The 19126-nt window shown below is 39.9% G+C and overlaps 1 protein-coding gene across 1 annotated transcript in view; it reads left to right on the top strand.

The window, feature by feature from the left end:
• The first annotated feature begins 861 nt into the window (after positions 1-861).
• The window catches only part of FGF10 (fibroblast growth factor 10), an 88121-nt gene continuing 69856 nt past the window's right edge, over positions 862-19126 (top strand). Inside the window, exon 1 of the mRNA XM_059417094.1 lies at positions 862-1908. Coding sequence (XP_059273077.1) covers positions 1557-1908 — 352 coding nt within the window. The 5' untranslated portion in view covers positions 862-1556. The remainder of the gene's footprint in view (positions 1909-19126) is intronic.

Here is a 19126-nt window from a genome sequence, read left to right as displayed (position 1 = left end):
AGGGAGAGGCGACTTTTAAGGGTGACGATAAATCTCCCTCAGCTTAAAAGGCAGAGAGGGCCAAAGTGTGAACTTTTTACTTCAGCAACGGAAGCGAGAAATCAGTGATTCATTAAAGCGGAGACCTCCTTGGAAGCTGGCAGAAGAGGAGGAAAAGAAGCTAATTATGTCTCCCTTTTCTGTGCTCACTCCGACCAGTTTATAATCTGCCGCTTCAGAGGGTTTATCCACAGCATCCTCCGCTTTCTCCCCCAGCCCGCCCCTCCTTCTGGGAGCCGGGGAGGGGGGACAACAGTCGGCCAGGCGGCAAGCTCCAGGTGGCTCACAAGTGCTTCCCCGCCAGAGGAAGGGGGGGAAAGCTCCTACGCCGGAGAACAAGTGAGAAGGGGGCTCCCCAGAGGGGACCGGTTCAGGCTGGAGGACGGCAAACTTCGGAGAGCCCGAGGACGCAGCTCGCGCCGGTGGCCCCGCAGCCCGCACGCCGCCGCTCCCAGCAGCGCGCCGGAGCTGGAGGCGCGGGGCGGAGGCTGCGGCCGCGGGGCCACGGGGAAGGGACCCGGCAGCCCCCAGCTCCGCGGAGGCATCGGGCTCTCCCCTCCTTGCTCCCCTACTCTCCCCCCCCCACCCCGCCTCGGCCCCCTCCCCCTCCTCTCCCTGGCGTTCCCAGCAGCCGAGGGTTTCAGATGTCCCACCGCCGTTTGACCCCCCTCCCCCCGCTTCTCCACCCCTGCAAATGAGGTTTGACCAGCAGAGGCAGAGCCCACCTCTGGCTTAGAATCACTGACATTTAGACTCCAGGCTTCAACCTGTTTACAAGCGGGCTTTCCAAAGGAAGGGGGTGGTGGGGTGGGGGGGAGGGAAACAGGGCCAAACAAAACACCAACCGCCATCTCCCCCAAACAAGAAGTGACTTTCTGGAGGCTTCAAGTCAACAGGCACCACCAAAAAGAGAAAGCAAGAGGGCGAAGCGAACAACGGCGACCGGCAGCTCGCTCGCCTCCAGTTCTGACAACTCCAAAGGGACGCGCTTTTAGAACAGGCTAAGCAGGCGGGGGCTCTGCCGAGAGGGGCGAGAAGGTGCCAACCCCCGAGAGGCGCAGATCTCTCCCCCAGCCTCCCACCCCGACCTCTGTGGGTTTTGTTGACCGTACTGTCATCTGTTTTTTAGACCTTTTTTTTTTTTTTTTTTTGCATCTACCATGGTGAAGAAAGGAGTGAAGAAGAGAACAAAGTAACTCCTAGGGGAGTGAAGATCGCTGAGGACCAACACTACCACCGCCACCACCAGCTCCTGCTACTGCGGCCACCCACGTCCACCATTCACCGGGAGACTCGAGAGACGCAAGGCAGCGGATCCGAGAAAGGAGCCAGGGGAGGCAGCCGGCCCTTCCGAGGAGTTATGGATGTTGGTGCATTCACTTCTGGCCAGATCCGCGCCCAGAGGGAGCTAAGCAGCGGCCGCCACCTCCAGCTGTCTCCCTGCCTCGCACCAGGTCTTACCCTTCCAGTATGTTCCTTCTGATGAGACAATTTCCAGTGCCGAGAGTTTCAGTACAATGTGGAAATGGATACTGACACATTGTGCCTCAGCCTTTCCCCACCTGCCTGGCTGCTGCTGCTGCTTCTTGTTGCTGTTCTTGGTGTCTTCCATCCCTGTCACCTGCCAAGCCCTTGGTCAGGACATGGTGTCACCAGAGGCCACCAACTCCTCTTCTTTTTCCTCTTCCTCCTCCTCCTCGTCCTCTTCCTCCTTCTCCTCCCCTGCCAGTGCGGGGAGGCATGTGCGGAGCTACAATCACCTCCAAGGAGACGTCCGCTGGAGAAAGCTATTCTCTTTTACCAAGTACTTTCTTAAGATTGAGAAGAACGGGAAGGTCAGCGGTACCAAGAAGGAGAACTGCCCGTACAGTAAGTAACAAACGCGCGCTCCCCTCCTTCCAATTATCCACCCCCCACCCCACAAGGGGGGGAAAATCTGTTCCAGATGTGGCCAGCTAAATATTTACGTCCCCAACCCCTGTAAAATGATTAAGTGAAATACTTTCACACTAAATCACTCCCCCCCCCCATACATTGTGCTGCCGCACCCCCTCTCCTTGGCGCAGCTCCCTCCACACCCCCCGACTCTTTGCCACCCTCTCTGCCCCGTCTCTCCGGCTTGTCATTCCCAGGACCACGCAGGGCGCTGGAGAGTTGTTGCTGTGCCTAAATGCCCCCTTTCCGTCTCCATAGCCCTTCCGCACCCCATCTCAAGGTCCCCTCTCCCTCCCTTCTGGAAATGGCTCGAGTAAACACATTTGGTTTCTTTTCGCTGGCAATCTTATTAAGAGTTTTGGGACAGTTTCCTCAAGCTGAAAATAATTATCCGCTGTCAATTATAGGGGCTTTATGGGACCTTTATTTAAGAAAGAAAAGTCAATTCTGCTGGCTCCCCACCCCGATGTCTTTACCCCACTGCCTATCTAAACAGGAGTGCAAACATTTTTCTGGTTCTGATTTTTTCCCCCCTCATGTTGGTTTGAGTGATCGCAGTCCACGAAGTTAGCTTTTCAGGCACCACCGCTGCTATTTGTCTTCTGCCTGCCTTCTCTCTTGGTAACATGACGCTCACTCACGTCTGCATTGTCAATGGCATATGCGCTGCTTTGTGGTGTCCTGTTGTATTCCTTTCTTCTGAAACCTCTCATATTGCAGAGCCATACTACTACAGCTCTGTAAACATCTGGGACTGGATTCACACAGACCTCACACAAATTTCATTGTCATTCTTTTATTTTCAAAGTAAAAGTCATAAGTCTGTTTCCATGGCTATAGTTTGTCCCCTTGGATGAGGTTTTCTGCTCAGGACGAATTACGCCCTCCGCCTCATCCCTGGATTTCTTTCCATTTTCTTCTCTCTCTTTCCTTCTTTAGCTCTTTCACTTCTTTCTTGCAGGGCTGTGGGCTGGGTAGAGGGAGGGAGAACTAGAAGAGGAGGGGTAGATATTGTGTCTCTTCTTGAATCAGTCCTGCAAAGCCAGATTATTCCATTGGCTTCCTTTCCTAGTTACTTTCAAGTGGTGAGACTTATTCACTCTCTATTGATTGCTGTTTGAAAGGATCCTGAGGCTATGTAATGGCACACTGAGGACAGTAGACAATGACATTTAAACATCTTTAATGACCATTTAGCATTATCTCAATGGTCCTTCCAAATTACGCTTTCTGTGTCAGTTGTTTGGGAATTTCTTGGCAACTGACTTAAATACACCTTGGCCCAGAAAAGTATCTGGTACTAAGGAGAAAGACAGTTAATCAGAATTTAGCATTTTCTTTTTAAATAAAGATTTATAGGAATTAAGACTTAAGATTTCTTATTTGGGAATCTACATATATTCAGCATTAATTTCTGTTCCTCTTCAGCAGCTGTTTCCGTTTACTAAAATTAGCAGTATGTTTAGAAGTAATAAAAGTATTGTGAAAGTATTTTAAAGTATTCCATCTTGTGTTTAATATAGAGATTTTAAATAGTCCATTACCTATTTTTTTTCCATTCTGATTCATAGAAAGGGGCTGAAATAATGTCATTTATGATTTTTTTGTTTGAAAGTCATTTGTTACCTGAATTCATTAGATACTGTGTTATAGTTATAGATGTTATAGTTGTTGATTAAAATTTAATACCTTTGTTCACTTCTAAAACAAAAGAGTTGTGTCATCCAGGTAGGATGATAGGGGAAGAAGTAAGCTAAACACTTGCTAAAGAGTGAGATGGGAGTTTAAAAAGAAAAAAAAAAAAATCCCCATTGACTGAAACCTTTCTTTGTATTTTTAGTTCATGGAGATAAATATATTTTCAAAGTGTTAACCTTGAGCAAAATTCCATTTGTTATTTGTTTCTTCTGAACTAATTTGATTTTGCTATTGGTATATTTTAACTGTCTCTATAATGTGATACAAGGACCAATCTATACTAGGTTGTTTACACAACTGAAATTAATATTTTCCAAAATAATAATTGTGTGTGCTTATTTAATAAAATGATTGTCCGGATACACATAGAAATATATTTTTACAACAAGACTTATCTGTGAAGAGAAGAGTATATAATTTTTATTGCATAAAAACTAGTGTGGAGAATTTCCACTTTATCCAAAATATAATAATATCTCTTCCATATGATAAAGTGTAGCAACAGCCCTTGTTAAAATATCATATCTTATATAGTAATACAATGTTAATCAATGGTTGAAAATGAAAGGGGGTAGGGCTTACTGCTAAATAATGTCAAACCATAATAATTTAGGCTTTCCAAGAACATCTGTATCAAAACATAGCAAGTGAAAAGTAGAGGTTGAAAAAGTCTTAATTTCACATGTGGCTGGGTAATCAGAACACTGCTACAGTTTCCAGCTGGACTGATTCAGCTGAACTACATGGTATCATTAAGATATTGTCTAAATGTTGCATAATTACATGTGAACAAACTTTTGCCATGCCTACAGGGTAACCAGCCAGCCAGCCCACCAAATGGTAGCCTGCTAAATATTAGGGTTTCTGAAGAGTGTCAGTTCCTTGTCCAAAAACCACTTTTCAGTAACATTTTCCTAAACAAGTTATTAATTATTCTCAATATACAAAGCTGTTCTTTTGAGGTTTGCTTATTTGAAGCTTAATTTTCTTTGTTACTTTTGACCCTAGTATTATTGCTGCTAAAATACAATAACAGCTTATCTAAGAGGTTACATGTTTGGGATGTCCTGGGTAATTAAACAACTGCTTTACTGGCTTTTTGCCAGCAAAATACTAACAAAAGGGAAGTAAGGAAATCACCCATAAGCATTGCAAAATCGTTTTTAACTTCTCCCTCCAAAGCTGGTTCCCAGAAATTGGATGGTTCTAAAAATATTATATACCTAAAGAAACTCTTCGCAATTTAGGTGATTATAATTTTTTTTTTTTTTTTTTTTTTTTGGTGGAAGAAGGGTGGTTTTTGGTTTGATTCTATGCCATTATATGAAAATAGAATAAAGGGAGCAAAGATGAATTATGTTTTTTCAGCTAGAAGTCTAAGAAAGCTTGAATAATTTAGAATAGCTGTAGTGTATCTGTCACTAGGTTTGCTTAGGCTCATTTAAGTTTGTTTTATCATTCTTTACATCTAGCTCTTTGCCCTTGAAACATTACCACTCAGCTCCAGTTCTGGCCTCCTAGAAAGGCTGGATACAGCTGTTAGATACCCTTGCAACTGGGACTGGGTGGACTTACTTCTGGATGTGAGTGGACTGTGGGCTTCTCCCACGGTTGTCACTGGTAGAAAAGGGGAGTCTAGTGAAAAGAAAATGTATCCCTAAACTTGAGATTGCCAAGAATGGCTATTCTCAAAACAGAAAGCCACAGTGCTTGGGAGTCTTTGCAGAAAAGGAGTTCCGGAAACAACAGAGAAATCAGTGTAGCATGTGCCTATTTCTTCAAATATATAGATCATTTAACACATCATGGTCCTATAATTAAGGTATAACTATCCATATCTTTTCAAAGATGAAGCTGAAAAAAGGAAATTATCCAAGGTCATTCAATTGGAAACCAAATCTATTTGGTTATTTCTTTTACCTCCACCACTGGCAGCATTGATGCCAATAATATTCTAATTAGATGCCTCAGAACTCTAAACAACAAATTCTAAAATCGTAATCACTTCTTGCTATGAACACCGACAGTTCTTCAGGTTCAAACTGGAACAGTAGTAAATTGGGAGAGGAACAGAAATGAAACATGTTCAAGGTGTCCTCACTGCAGGTGGCTACACGGTATCAGACAAAGTTAGTGCATTCTCTAAGTGAAATATCTCTTTCCATATTTTGTTTGGGAATATATCTGCTTATGGAAATACAAAATACATGTACACAGATCTCATCTCTTGAAAAGGGCATTAGAAATACATGACCATTTAAGAAAAACCCATGAATGTCATTGTGTATAGTAATTGTTTACAGCTGAGGGCAAAATGTTTAATTGTTCCCACGTGTAATAAAGTAAGTTTTTTTTGTAAATACCAGTGTGAAATTGGGCTGTTGCAGAAACTTCTGATATACGACTCTAAAAAGGGCAAAATCGTAGAGACCTCAAGCTATATATATATATATATAAAGAAGGCTTTAAAATGAGTCTACAAATCTAAAAGGTATTTTACCACATATAAATGACAAATTACTGTCTAGGATTAAAGGTCTGCCTTATTACTTCTAAATCAGGACTAAGACTTATTATAGGAAGTTAAGTAAGGGCGAGAAAGTAATAGGGATTTGAATATCATCTCCTAATAAATATACAATGGATTTTTGGAAAGAAAACCTATATACAACTGGTATCCTCTTTAAGTTGTGGTCATTTCTAGAGTTTGGTTGCATAATTTACAGCTGACAGCACTTAATCATGCGCACTGAGGATTTATGAAGGTGGAAGGCACTGTATTTAATGTTTACATGACACTGTCCCGTTGCCTTTACTGCATTCCTACCATATGGACCCTCCACTTTGATGGCTTTATCATAAATCCATTAAAAAATGCACAGTTACAGAGTTTCCTCTTCATAAACCTGATTTATAACCTACTAGAAGAAACCCAAGAAAAGAGTTGGCAGAAATCATATGCCAATATTAGAGTCTGAGAACTGAGAAATGCCAATTTCTAGGTAGGTCTTGGGTATTTTAGGATTCTATTAGGCAAAGGTATGGCCCATTCTTTAAGAACAGGTGTTTTCAAAATGATGATTAAGCACAGAATTTAAAAGAAAAATTGTGTCTCACAGAGCCAAGGAAACTCCATTGCATGCACATTTTCTTCTATACTTTTACTGTTTGGTTTAGAGCAAAAAGGCTTATCCCAGTTCATCTTTTTAGTGTTTAATGAACTTATAGTAGAATATGAATGAGCACTTTAAATTCCTGCAGAGTTACCTTCATGTGCAGAGGCAAACCCCATTTATTATCCAAATGTCTGACTTCCCACAAGCCAAAAATGCTGGAAAAAAAGTTGACAGCTCATTTGAAATGGAGCTAATGTTCCTCACATTTATGAGCTGCCTGTGAATATCTACATCTTTCCTAAGCTTTAAATGTCTGGACACTTATCCAAAATTGTAGTACAAATGATATTTCTTTATTATCCTTCAGAAAGAAGAGTAATACATGTGTATGAGTTCAAAGTGATTTTAATCTATCTTAACATTAATTCTGTGAACTCTGCAATGAAGAGTAATTCAGATGACATTTTTAGTATTACTGTTCCAACATTTGTTCGCATTAAGAGTTGATACTTGCTTAATATAAGTAAAACATTAGCATTTCCCTCCCAGAATTTAAGTTCTTTTTCAATTTTCCAGTATGATGAGACATAAGATTTATGTTTATGTAATTTTAATACAGCTTTATCACAATCTAGAAGATAATGAATCTCATTTTGTCTCAAGTCTTTTATGCAGAAATATCTTCATTTTTTATGGTGTATTGCAATGATTTTAGATTCATCTACATTTACCATGTGACCAGTGGTGTTGTTACTTGGTTTTGCCAATCAAAAATACTTAACTTTTCATCACTGGCCTTCTTCCCCCGCAACCCTCTCTCCCCCGCCCCAGCCCCCAGTGCCTGCTCCCTTTACCTGTGCCAGTTAGTCTGGATGTCAAGTGGCAGCCTAGAACTAGGCCTCTAAATTTAGTGAAAGAAAATGTACCTGCATCTTGGGAAGTCATCAGTGACACTCTGGCCAAGGATTAATGAATATAAAATGTCAATGTTTTATAGAATCAGTTTAAAACCAAACATATAATCAGTACAGAGTTGACACAAATAGAAAGTTTCAAGATACCTAAAAGGGAGTCAGGTCATCCACCAAATAATAGCCTGAAAGGCTCCCTGGCCTTAAAATCAGGTCAGTTGTGTTCTTTCTTTGAACACTGTGTTCTAATTGGAACAATAAATCAAAGAAGACACTCCGAGTAGATTCCCATGTAAGGTGGACAACTGGACAGTGACTTTTTACTGCTGCTAACACGTGCATCCAATTACCATCTGAAAGATTCATAGTGCTGGCAGTAAAGCATTGCCTCGTTTTATAGTTCACCTAATAATTCTTTAGCCTAAATCTGTCCACCTTTACCTATATCTAATCTGTCAGTATGTGTGTTATCATTAATGAGGAATTTTCAAATGTTTGGCATGTTTCCTACAGTGAAAGATGACATGGAACGATTAATGAACCATTTACTTAACCTTAATAGAAGAGGCAAAGTATTGATTAAGTCAATAGATCCCCAACTTCAGGTAACTGTCAACTAAATATAACCTAATAACTGCACCACAGCTATCACTTATTTATGAATAGTGTGGGTTAACTGCAACTTAATTCCAAATAGCAATGTTTAACTGCAAAGTTCAGAACTTTTTAAAAAGATCATTTTTCTATAATCATTATTTTCTTTCAAGCACCTGGTGTTAACATGCTTTACTGAAAAACGTATGTGTTGGTTTTCATCCTTAACCTTGTTTGATGCCTTTCCCCTGTTTGAGGATAACCCGACATATTCATAAAGTCTCTACAAGTCAAGGTTCATCAACCTCTAATAGTTCTCTCTCTCTCTTTTTTTTTTAAAGAATTTATTTATTTATTTGACAGAGAGAAAGAGTGAGAGAGGGAACACAAGTGGGGTTTGGGGGTGGGAGAGGGAGAAGCAGGTTCATTGCAGAGCAGGGAGCCCGATGTGGGGCTTGATCCCAGGACCCTGGGATCATGACCTGAGCTGAAGGCAGACGCTTAAAGACTGAGCCACCCAGGGGCTTCAATAGTTCTGTCTTGAGACATTTATACACCTGAAATATTAGCCACCTGTGGTAGCCCTGCCTCTGATACTTTTTCAGAAACCATGATGCCTTTTCAGTCCTTCATTATTTTCCTCCTCTTTTTCTTGTCCCCTCCTCCCACCTGACTTTTTCCTGGTTTCCAACCCCTTTCCATGCGTTGGTGGTACAGTGGTGAGCCTAGCTGCCTTCCAAACCCTTTCCATTCCACTTAGGCCAGGGAAAGTCATCCGTTATCATTGCTCAGCATGTCATATTTGGAGTCAGCAGCCTCAACCTCTTTGAATGTGCAACATCCAAGATAGATAGCTTATAGTCTATGCGATAAATTTCTTCAGCAATGTAGATTCCACGTACCCCATCAGGATTCTCTTCTCATGTTGAATCTCCAGTGAAGTCTTTCTTATCCCAGCACTCGGGTCAATTTCTTATAGCCTTGCCTTTAATGAAATAGGCAAACCACGGAAAAGTACCTTCTGTGAATGAATGCTGACTGGTTATTAAATCATCTTTCTGTAATTTGCCCCAGATTAAGTATTCTGTTTCCAATTACTCTCTTTTTACAGGTTCCTTTTACCTTTCTTTTAACTTGTTTTAGTACATGTAACACTTACTAGCTACTTTGTCAATTTCCCTACCTTTCTGTCTTTGGACTCTTGTGAGAGAAAGTAAAGACGATTTAGAGAATCAAATAACTATTTTTCTTCTATTTTAGTCAACATTTATTTCAAAGAAGATGAATGCTAACCATAAAGGTTTTTATTATTTCCAACTTCGTGATTTCCCTTAAATTACAAAGCTTCTCTCTACATCCCTGCCAAATGTAGCTTTAAAAAATAAAACTCGTTTTCTTATTAATAATGATTGTCAAAAAATGTAAAATACATATGCATATATATACTCCGACCTGACCAAATATAGAAATACATATATCTTTGTTGGAAAAATATTAAGACACTGACAGAAGTTAGAATTTGAGTTAATAGAAACAGGTGTGTTCGTATTTCTTTCAAGGAAGAGGCTTTTTGTACTGATGGCTGAATTAAATTTATTTTTATTATATACAGAATCTGACTATATATGTTAGATTGCTCTGTTACCATAGTAATTAAAAGTCAAGCTTCTTTTTCCAATTGACTTCAAATTAAAAAAACACAATTGGTTTCAAATTATATAAATATACAGATGTAGATATATTTCCAAAGCTTAAATTTATTTGATTTATTAATAGAATTATTAAGAGAAAAATTAATATTTTGTAACATGGGGAAAATGGTGACATATGATATTAATTTACAAACTATTTCTCATCTAAAGTGAGCTATATTTACAATGTTATTAATAACAGTAATTACCAATATAGTAAACCAGATTTTTAGGGCATTTTTTGGAACATTTCCATAGAGGGGTATGATTCTACAAATATGAAAAAAGAAGTGCTAAGCATGTTGATCGGATTATGGAATAAAAACTTAATAAACAAAACGACAGAAGTGCTTTAAAGCTGAAGCAAGAGAGACAGTAAAGGATATATAATTAGAATGTTCGAAGCCAGAGGAAAAGCAGAAGAAGCCAGAGAGCATTTAGACACAGACCGTGGAAGAAGGAGGACATGCTTTTTGTTAGAGTGATGGAGACAAGGGTTTTGAACTCCCAGGAAAGAGATCAAGCTAATGAGTAGCATTGCAAAAGGGCTGACATGACAAGAAAGGTGTGAAGGAAATATAACCCAAGCACAGGCATTTGATGGCATGCTAAATTAACTGAAATGAGAACCTGTGATCTAAAAAGAATCCTACAGAAGTAATTGTACCACGGTATCAAAGTCAGAAAGTCTAAGTCCAGAGTTCCTGCTAAAGAGGCAGTAGGAAAGAGGGACTGAAAGTGTGGGCTTTGATTAAAACTGATTACAAGTATGGTCCTGGATTGAAAATGCGCTTTGAAGACACAGAAGTGGGTGTAGTTAAGGTTTGGAACTGCCAGACAACAGTGTATGACTTGGGCAAGTTGTTATCAGTAAAACAATAACATTAACAATACCTTCCTCTTTCCTATATGGTCGCAATTAAGTGAGATTATTCATTCATTCAGCAGAAATTGGGTGCCTGCTTTGTGTCAGATACTGTGTGACACGTACATACAGAACTGCTCTCATAGTCTAAAGACATGACCGAAAGAAAGTAAGATCAAGTAAACAAAGATGTGATGAAAAATTGGGGTAAATGCTAGGAAGAAACAAGTAGTATACTCTAAAAGAAAACAACTGGGAGCTATTCTAAACCTCCTGGTTAAAAGACATCTGAAGGTTGGGGGTAGGAAGAGTATGGCGAGTGATGCCTCCTCCAAGAAGTACAGAATCAGTGCACTGAGCCTGGGGTGTGGTGAGAAGTTTGAAGTCAGACTTAATGAATGGACTAGATTAATGGTGCCTGGTGCCTAATAAGGCCTCATCAAATGGGTATTATATAAAGAAAATGCAAAGATGATGCTTCCCTTTGTTTTAAGGAAAAGGATCAGGAAAGCAACTAGCAGATTATTTGCTGAAGAAGGAAGTAAAAATACTGGAACTGAAGAAAGGCAGGAATGAGGAATACACCTAGCATTTTCTTTTTATTTTTTTTTAAAGATTTTATTTATTTATTTGACAAAGAGAGATCACGAGTAGGCAGAGAGGCAGGCAGAGAGAGAGAGAGAGGAGGAAGCAGGCTCCTGCTGAGCAGAGAGCCCAACGTGGGACTCGATCCCAGGACCCTGAGATCATGACCTGAGCCGAAGGCAGCGGCTTAACCCACTGAGCCACCTAGGCGCCCTACACCTAGCATTTTTATTAAAGGGAAATATTTGAACATCTGAAATTATTTAAGATTTGCAATTGTAGTATTTGTAATGCTCTACAGTTTGGGGGGAATGAGAAAAGATCTGGTTTATTAAGAAACTAGTAACAGATATTTGAAAATTGAAGATAATTTGAGGAGAGAGAGAAGAGTTGAAAATTAAGAAGATAACACATGAGTTCAAGGACATATTGTAAAAGAACAAAGGAAAACAAACAGGGACGAAATAGGTAACTATGGAGATTGGAGGAAAGGAGATTATTGCAGAAAAGGAAAAAAGAGAAAAGTGATTCTAGATGAGATATTTCAAGACAAATTATGCTCCAAGTTATGATATGATTTTGAGCCAGGATTATCAGAGAGGCTCAGCTCTCAGTAAATTCTGTAGAAGGTTCTTGATTCTCATCCCATGACTGTGGCCTTTTTGGTCCATAGCCTCAAAGGGTTTACAATCTAGACAGAGATCCTCACAAGGGGTTGGAAGATAATATAAGACATTTATACTAACCATCAAAGAAGCAGGGCAGAAATGAAATGGACAGCAACCCATGCAATGTATGAATGACAGGGGCAGTATCACACTGATGATAAGGACTCCAGCTAGACATCGACAGAAGGAGAGGAGCAAGAATGTCCTAAAAGAGAGCACAGAACCTTGTGTGAAGTTTCCAGCCAATAACAGGGAAGCAAAGGAGGTGGAGCAGAGTTTACAGGCTGGGGCTACCTTATGAGACACTAAGTAAAATACACTAGAAAGTGCTGTCCTGGGGGGTGGGGGCATGGTATATAAATACCCTTATATATGAGAACTTCAATTTTCTGCTAAAATGTTACATGAACATATTTTTCATTTAAAATTGACCTTTGTTATTTGTTTTACTTCTTGAAGTAAAGGAAGAACAAAGAGAAAGCAGAGCAATATTTTACAAGGCTGTATAAATTATAGTATAATAGACGTAACCTAAACATACTGAAATTCTAGCTTGATCAGCAAAACAAACCAAAACTCAAAACTGATTTTATATTAGGGACACAAAATAGTTCTTCTGATCCACCCCAAATGGCATTCATCGTTGCTTAAAAATTTAAAAATAGTCTCTACTGCAGAAGTTCTTAAAATATACATAGCGCTGGGAAGGGTTTTGTCATTTCTCAGCCGATTCCCAAAGGCTACTATTGAAGCCTCATCAGTATTTGTTCCCATTGTGTATTTCTTCTTGTTATTACTGTTCTAAATTAGCTCAGGCTTACCTGGTTTAGATGATTAGGAAAAGAAACAAAGTAGATACAGCTCCTTTTCTTGCAAAAGAATATACTTAAATTTTTTAAAACAAATGAGGCTTAAGACATGGACAGCAAGTATGAAACTTACACCCAAGATGAAGCCCATGAGCTCTGGAGACCAACTTCTTGATACAGAATCGGGGTTGTAAAGCTCGGCAGCTTTGTGGTCTCGGACAAATTACTACATCATGATCTTTGCAACAATTAAGTGAAGATAACATCACCTACCTCATCAGTGTTGGCAGGAGGAGTTTGTAAGCTTACAACTGAGACTATAAATGTGAAATTCTCAATACAGGGCTTGGCACACTTTAAGAGCTCAGTATGTTAGCTCTCATTACCATTTTATGCTAGGACTGCTGTGTTCTTTTAAAATTATCTCATTTTCTAAAATGATCCCTAAGTCATGGCCTAATATAAGATTAGACAGAAAGCTGATTATCATACTACTATACTTTATTTTATAGTTTATAAGGCATTTTTATGTGTTCATGAGTTGATTTGCAGAAAAATTCTATAAAATGAATAGTCATTGTTACTCCCATACTATATTTAGAGGAGAAAACCGAGTCTGAAAGTTATGATGCCAGGCTCAAGTGCGATAGTTAGCATAAGTGAGTCAGGATTCAAACCTAGTCCAGGATCAGCAAAGAGACCTTCTGCCTTGGTGCTGGGACAGTCTCACCATGTACCTCTTGCCCTGGCATATTTTTGGTAGCACCCTATTTACTCTTGAAGGCCAGTTTGTTCTGTGTAAGGCACAAACCTACACAAACTAGTTCCCTATTAAATACTTTAATTTCTTAAACACAATGTCCTTGAACAAGAACAAGTTCTACATTCCTTAACAGGTCCTGTGAGGCTCTCAGTATTTCTTCCCTACTGATTTCCCACCCCATTTCTTACTATACTCCCCATTATAGACATACTGAGTAGATGTTAGTTCCAGAACATTCCTTGTCCCCTCATGTCCAGACCTTGTATATACAACTGGGTCTAGCCGTAGTGACATTTCTTCCCTTGCCCCTAGCACTTCTTCCTTTCAAAATCCTCTTAGATGTCACCTCTAGGATACCTTCCTGAACACTCCCCAACCATTTGTCTCTAGTATTTTAACACACTTTCACATGTGATTAGATTACCCATCTAGTTTCCTGATCCACAGAAAACATGTTGAGGGTAAGGACTGTACATATTATACTTACCTTCACATGCAAGCCCTCAATACAGAGTCTGGCATATAATGGGTCCTTTCTATATATTTACTGGGTTAAAAATTGTTGTTTTTAACTGCTTATCCTCAGTACAAATCACTTAGACTCCTTGGTTCTGTCACTTTGTCTGGAAAGCATGATTAATATACCACTTACCCAAAAAAATGTGGTTTAAGTAAATTATCTTTTAAAATTACATTGGGTTCTAAGTTCTACAATTCTAAGAACTCAGAAAATGTTAGGGCCATCATTACTTAACTGAATGTCAAGTACTCAAATTCACACAAACTTCTGGATGGAAATATTATGTAATCCTTGAATTGGACCCATATTTCTCCAGTTTTTCTAAAGCTACTATTGACTACGGTCAGTGGACAGAAATGATGACTTTATTATCTTTTAAAAATTGATGTTGGCTGTGAGATACTTTTTGTTTCAGAGTTATAGTTGGATACTGGAATATTTGGTAACAATTAAGAAATGAGCAATTCTTGGTAATTCATTTAGAGAAGAAGAATGTACTGCAAAGAGTGGGAGTAAAAGTGTATGGTTCATAGTCTTAGTCGTGTCAAAAGTATGGTTCATAGTCTAAGTCGTGCAATCTTAGGCATGCCATTTACTTTAACCTGACCTCAGACACCTCATCTACAAAATTAGTGCAATGAACTAAATTATTATTAAAATATTTTTACTCGATACACTCATTGCCTAGATTCAGGACCAGATTCTGCAAGCATACCAATATTAGGATATAACAACTATGATATGCTGAATAATAGCCATCCAAAGATACGAAGTCCTAATCCCTGGAGCCTATGAATGCTACTTTTTATGATAAAATTTTTGCAGGTGTGATTGAGTTAAGGCTTTGTAGATGAAGAGATAATCCTACATTATCCAGATGGGCCTTACATGCTGTCACTTGTTCTTATTATAAAAGACAGACAAAGGGAGACAGATGCACACAGAAGGCAGTTCAGTGATGGAAACAGGGAAAAAGAGACTTAAAGATATGATGCTTTGGTTCTGAAGATGAATGAAGGAGATGTGAGCCAAGGAATGTTGCTGTAGAAGCTGGAAGAGGAAAGAGAGTCTCCCCCAGAGCCTATGGAAGGAGCGTGGCACTTTCATTTGAGCCCAGTCAACTGGATATTGGGATTTTGGCCTCCAGACTGTGAAAGAATCAATTACTATTGCCTTAAGACACCAACTTTGTTGCAATTTGTTACAGCAGCCAAAGGAAACTAATATAGATTTGATACCCCAGAGTGGGGTACTGCTATCACAAATACCTGAAAGTGTGGAAGTGAGTTCAGAATTAGATAATGGGAATAGGCAGGAAGAATTTTGAGACACATGATGGAAAAAGCCTTTTTTGTCTTAAACAGACTTCTGTAGAAATATAGGCATTTAAAAGCACTCTGGCAAGGGCTCAGAAGGATGTAAAGAGCAGAGTAGAGAAAGCCTATGTTATCTGAAAGAATACATATCTCTTCACAAATGGAATATTGGTAGAAATATGAATATTAAAAGTGATTCTGGGGGTGCCTGGGTGGCTCAGTGGGTTAAGCTGCTGCCTTCGGCTCAGGTCATGATCTCAGGGTCCTGGGAGTCCCGCATCGGGCTCTCTGCTCAGCAGGGAATCTGCTTCTCTCTCTCTCTCTCTCTCTTTCTCTCTGCCTGCCTCTCCGTCTACTTGTGATCTCTCTCTGTCAAATAAATAAATAAAATCTTTAAAAAAAAAAAGTGAGTCTGATGACAGCTAGAGGAAATAAGGATGTTACTGGAAATAAGGAAATAAGCATGTTACTGGAAACTGGAGGAAAGACAATCTTTGTCATATAGGGGCAGACACTTAGCTGAGCTGTGTATTACAGTCATGTGGGCAGTAGAATTTGCCTATGGTGAACTTGCAAATGTAACTGTGAGGAATTCCAAGAAAAGTGTTGAAGAAGCAGCCCGATTTCTTGTTGCTTTTAGTAAAATGTGAGAGAAAAGAGATAAAGTGAAGAAAGAACTATTGAGCAAAACAGAACCAGAACTTGGTGATTTGGGAAATCCTCAGCCTATCCAGTTAGGAGCTACACTGGTAAGGAAGTGTGCTCTACAGAAAAGGCCCGAGGTTGGGGGCAGGGCTGGCTGGAGAGCCTTTATCTAGTGCTGGAAAGATTAGCAACATGACTCATAGGCTCCCTCAGCCATTTCAACAGACGCTAGGAATAGAGATTATAAAAGGAGGATCTGAGGAAGACCCTCCGACTACCAACATGGATGCCTATGACATACATAGGAGACCCACAAGATAGTGAGAATGTTTTATCAGCAGAAACACTGCCAGCTTAAACTGAAAGAGACAGAGCTGTCAGATTCCCACAACTGTATAGGCAGGAAACAGACCAATAAAACTATTTGGCTACAAACACATGGTAGCTTTAAAAAAAAAAAAAAAAAAGGAAGGAAGGAAGGATCACCAGGATCACCACGAGGGCAGAGCCTTCGGCACAGAAGGCAGAACCACAGGTGTAGAGGCAGATACCCTAACCCTTGGCCCAGAGGTAAGACCCATAAGCTATGGATGACTATTCTAAGGCACTAAAATCTACAGGAATTTGCCCTACTAGATTTTGAAATTGGTTGGGACTGGTGACACTTTACTTCCTTCCACTTTCTTTTTTTTGTAATGGAAATGTCTGTAACTGCCATACTATGCCTGTCCCACCATTGTATTTTGGAAAGAGATACTTTTGTTTTCTGGTTTTACAGATTCAGAGATATAGAGGAATTTTGCCCCAGGATGGAGCAGTGTCTTTCCCACAACTGATTTAGATACTGTAGATGAGGAGACTTGGGATTTCTTAACTGATGATATTTAAATGAGATTTTGGAGTGGAGTTTATGTTGCGTATAAACTTTGAGGGATGTTGGGACAGGACGAATATAGTATACATGAGAGACGGATGTGAATTGTGTGGGTCCAGAAGGTGGTATAGTATGCTGAATAATGGTCATCAAAAGATATTGGGTCTTAACCCCTGGAACATCTGGACATTGTCACATATAGTGTTTTTGCAGCTGTGATTAAATCAATGATTTTGAGGCGAGGACATTATCCTAGATTATCCAAGCAGGCCCTAAACACCATCACAAATGTCTTTACAAAATAGAAGCAGAGGGAGATTACATACACACACAGAGGGTAGAGGATGATTGATGATGGAAGCAGAGAGATTGAAGATGCTGTACTACTGGCTCTGAGGACAAAGGAAGGGCCATGAGCCAAGGAATATGGCTCAAGAACCTGGAAGAGACGATGTATGGTTTCTCCCTTAGAGAGCCCTCAGAAGGAATGTCACCCTGCCAACATTTTTATTTCAGCCCAGTAAAACTGATATTGGACTCCTGAAGTTCTGGTCCCCAGAACTGTCAGAAAATAAATTTCTGTTGTTTTAAGCCACCAACTTTGTGGTCATTTGTTATAGCAGCCCTAAGAAACTAATACAGTCACCTGTGACCATTTTATGTGGCCCAAATTAAGGATAATTTGACAAAAATAGTGTCTTATCATGGACAGTACCAAGCATGAATTCAGATGTCAGTGCGAACACTTTATCCACCTCTTAATTGTCTAAATGTCTAGATTCTTCATCTGATCAATTAAGAGTAAAATAATTTCTGTAAAAGTATCTAGCCAATTATCAAGCTTATAACAGAACCTCAAATTTTAGTTGAATCTAAATTGACAATGAGTTTAAATGACCATATATCTTAAAACATTGTTTAACAAATACAGTTTATCTGCACATAGTAGCTTGATTGCTGGTCACTACCAGGGCCAAAGAAGGGCTTTGATTGTTTGATGCAGAACTGTGGCCTGACTTTTCCACTGGGTTATAAATTCAGTGTGGATTAAAGAGTATCTGTTCTCTTCCTCCTCAGTGGTCTAAGAGCCACACTCCTGAACCACAGGCTAAGCCCATGGAAACCTTTCCAACTTAAAGATGCCCTTTTAGAGTTAAGGTGAGAGAAGATCTACTTAATAAATGGATAATATAGGGGCACCTGGGTGGCTTAGTGGGGTAAGCCTCTGCCTTCAGCTCAGGTCATGATCCTGGGGTCCTGGGATCAAGCCTCACATTGGGCTCTCTGCTCCGCGGGGAGCCTGCTTTCTCCTCTCTCTCTGCCTGCCTCTCTGCCTACTTGTGATCTCTGTCTGTCAAATAAATAAATAAAATCTTAGAAAAAAAATAAATGGATAATATAATTAAAAGGTAAACAAGTGGTACTTTCCAAAGTATTTCAATGTCTCTCAATATGTTGAAACCACATTTGTTCTCTTTGAAACTATACCCTGCATCCTCTATCCTCTGTCACTGTGGATAAAATTCAATAACATCCTAGTTTAAGCTTTTCACATCACAAAAACGTTTCCATAATGGTGCAACTCTCCTAAAATTTATTATCATGACTGTTTATATCACTTAAAATTTTAAAGCTGGAAAAAAGCATGGTTCTAAAACTGGCATTTCCTCTTACAGAAAATTAGTTCCTCTCACAGCAGTATGGGGCTATGAAGTTGCAGACAGCAGATATGTGTTTTGTCATCATGTCTTAGGGTAATGGGGCTTTTTTTCCACGCTTAGGCTGATGATGACACCTCCTAAGTTGGAGTTTGATGGCACTCACTCCTTTTTCTCCTTCACACTCAGAGTTAACAGAGTGTTGGGGACACAGCAATTTGAGAAGAGAGGGAATGGTGGTGATATTGGGAAAGGAGGGTGCAATTAGGAATAGGGCTGTCCTACAAGGGACCTGGGTAAAAGATCTGATCCACAGTTATCTTCAGCACAATGAGCATGCTGGGCAGGAGGATCAATCTTCCCATCCCTGGTGGCATTTGAAGATTTTTACTTCTAGTTTCTGGGACTGCGCAAATAGCATAGGTCCCTCCAAATCTAC

The sequence above is a fragment of the Mustela nigripes genome, chromosome 12, assembly GCF_022355385.1.
Source record: "Mustela nigripes isolate SB6536 chromosome 12, MUSNIG.SB6536, whole genome shotgun sequence".
Taxonomy (NCBI): Eukaryota; Metazoa; Chordata; class Mammalia; order Carnivora; family Mustelidae; genus Mustela; species Mustela nigripes.
Note: the sequence above shows the minus strand (reverse complement) of the source record. Positions and strands in the feature narration are given on the sequence as shown.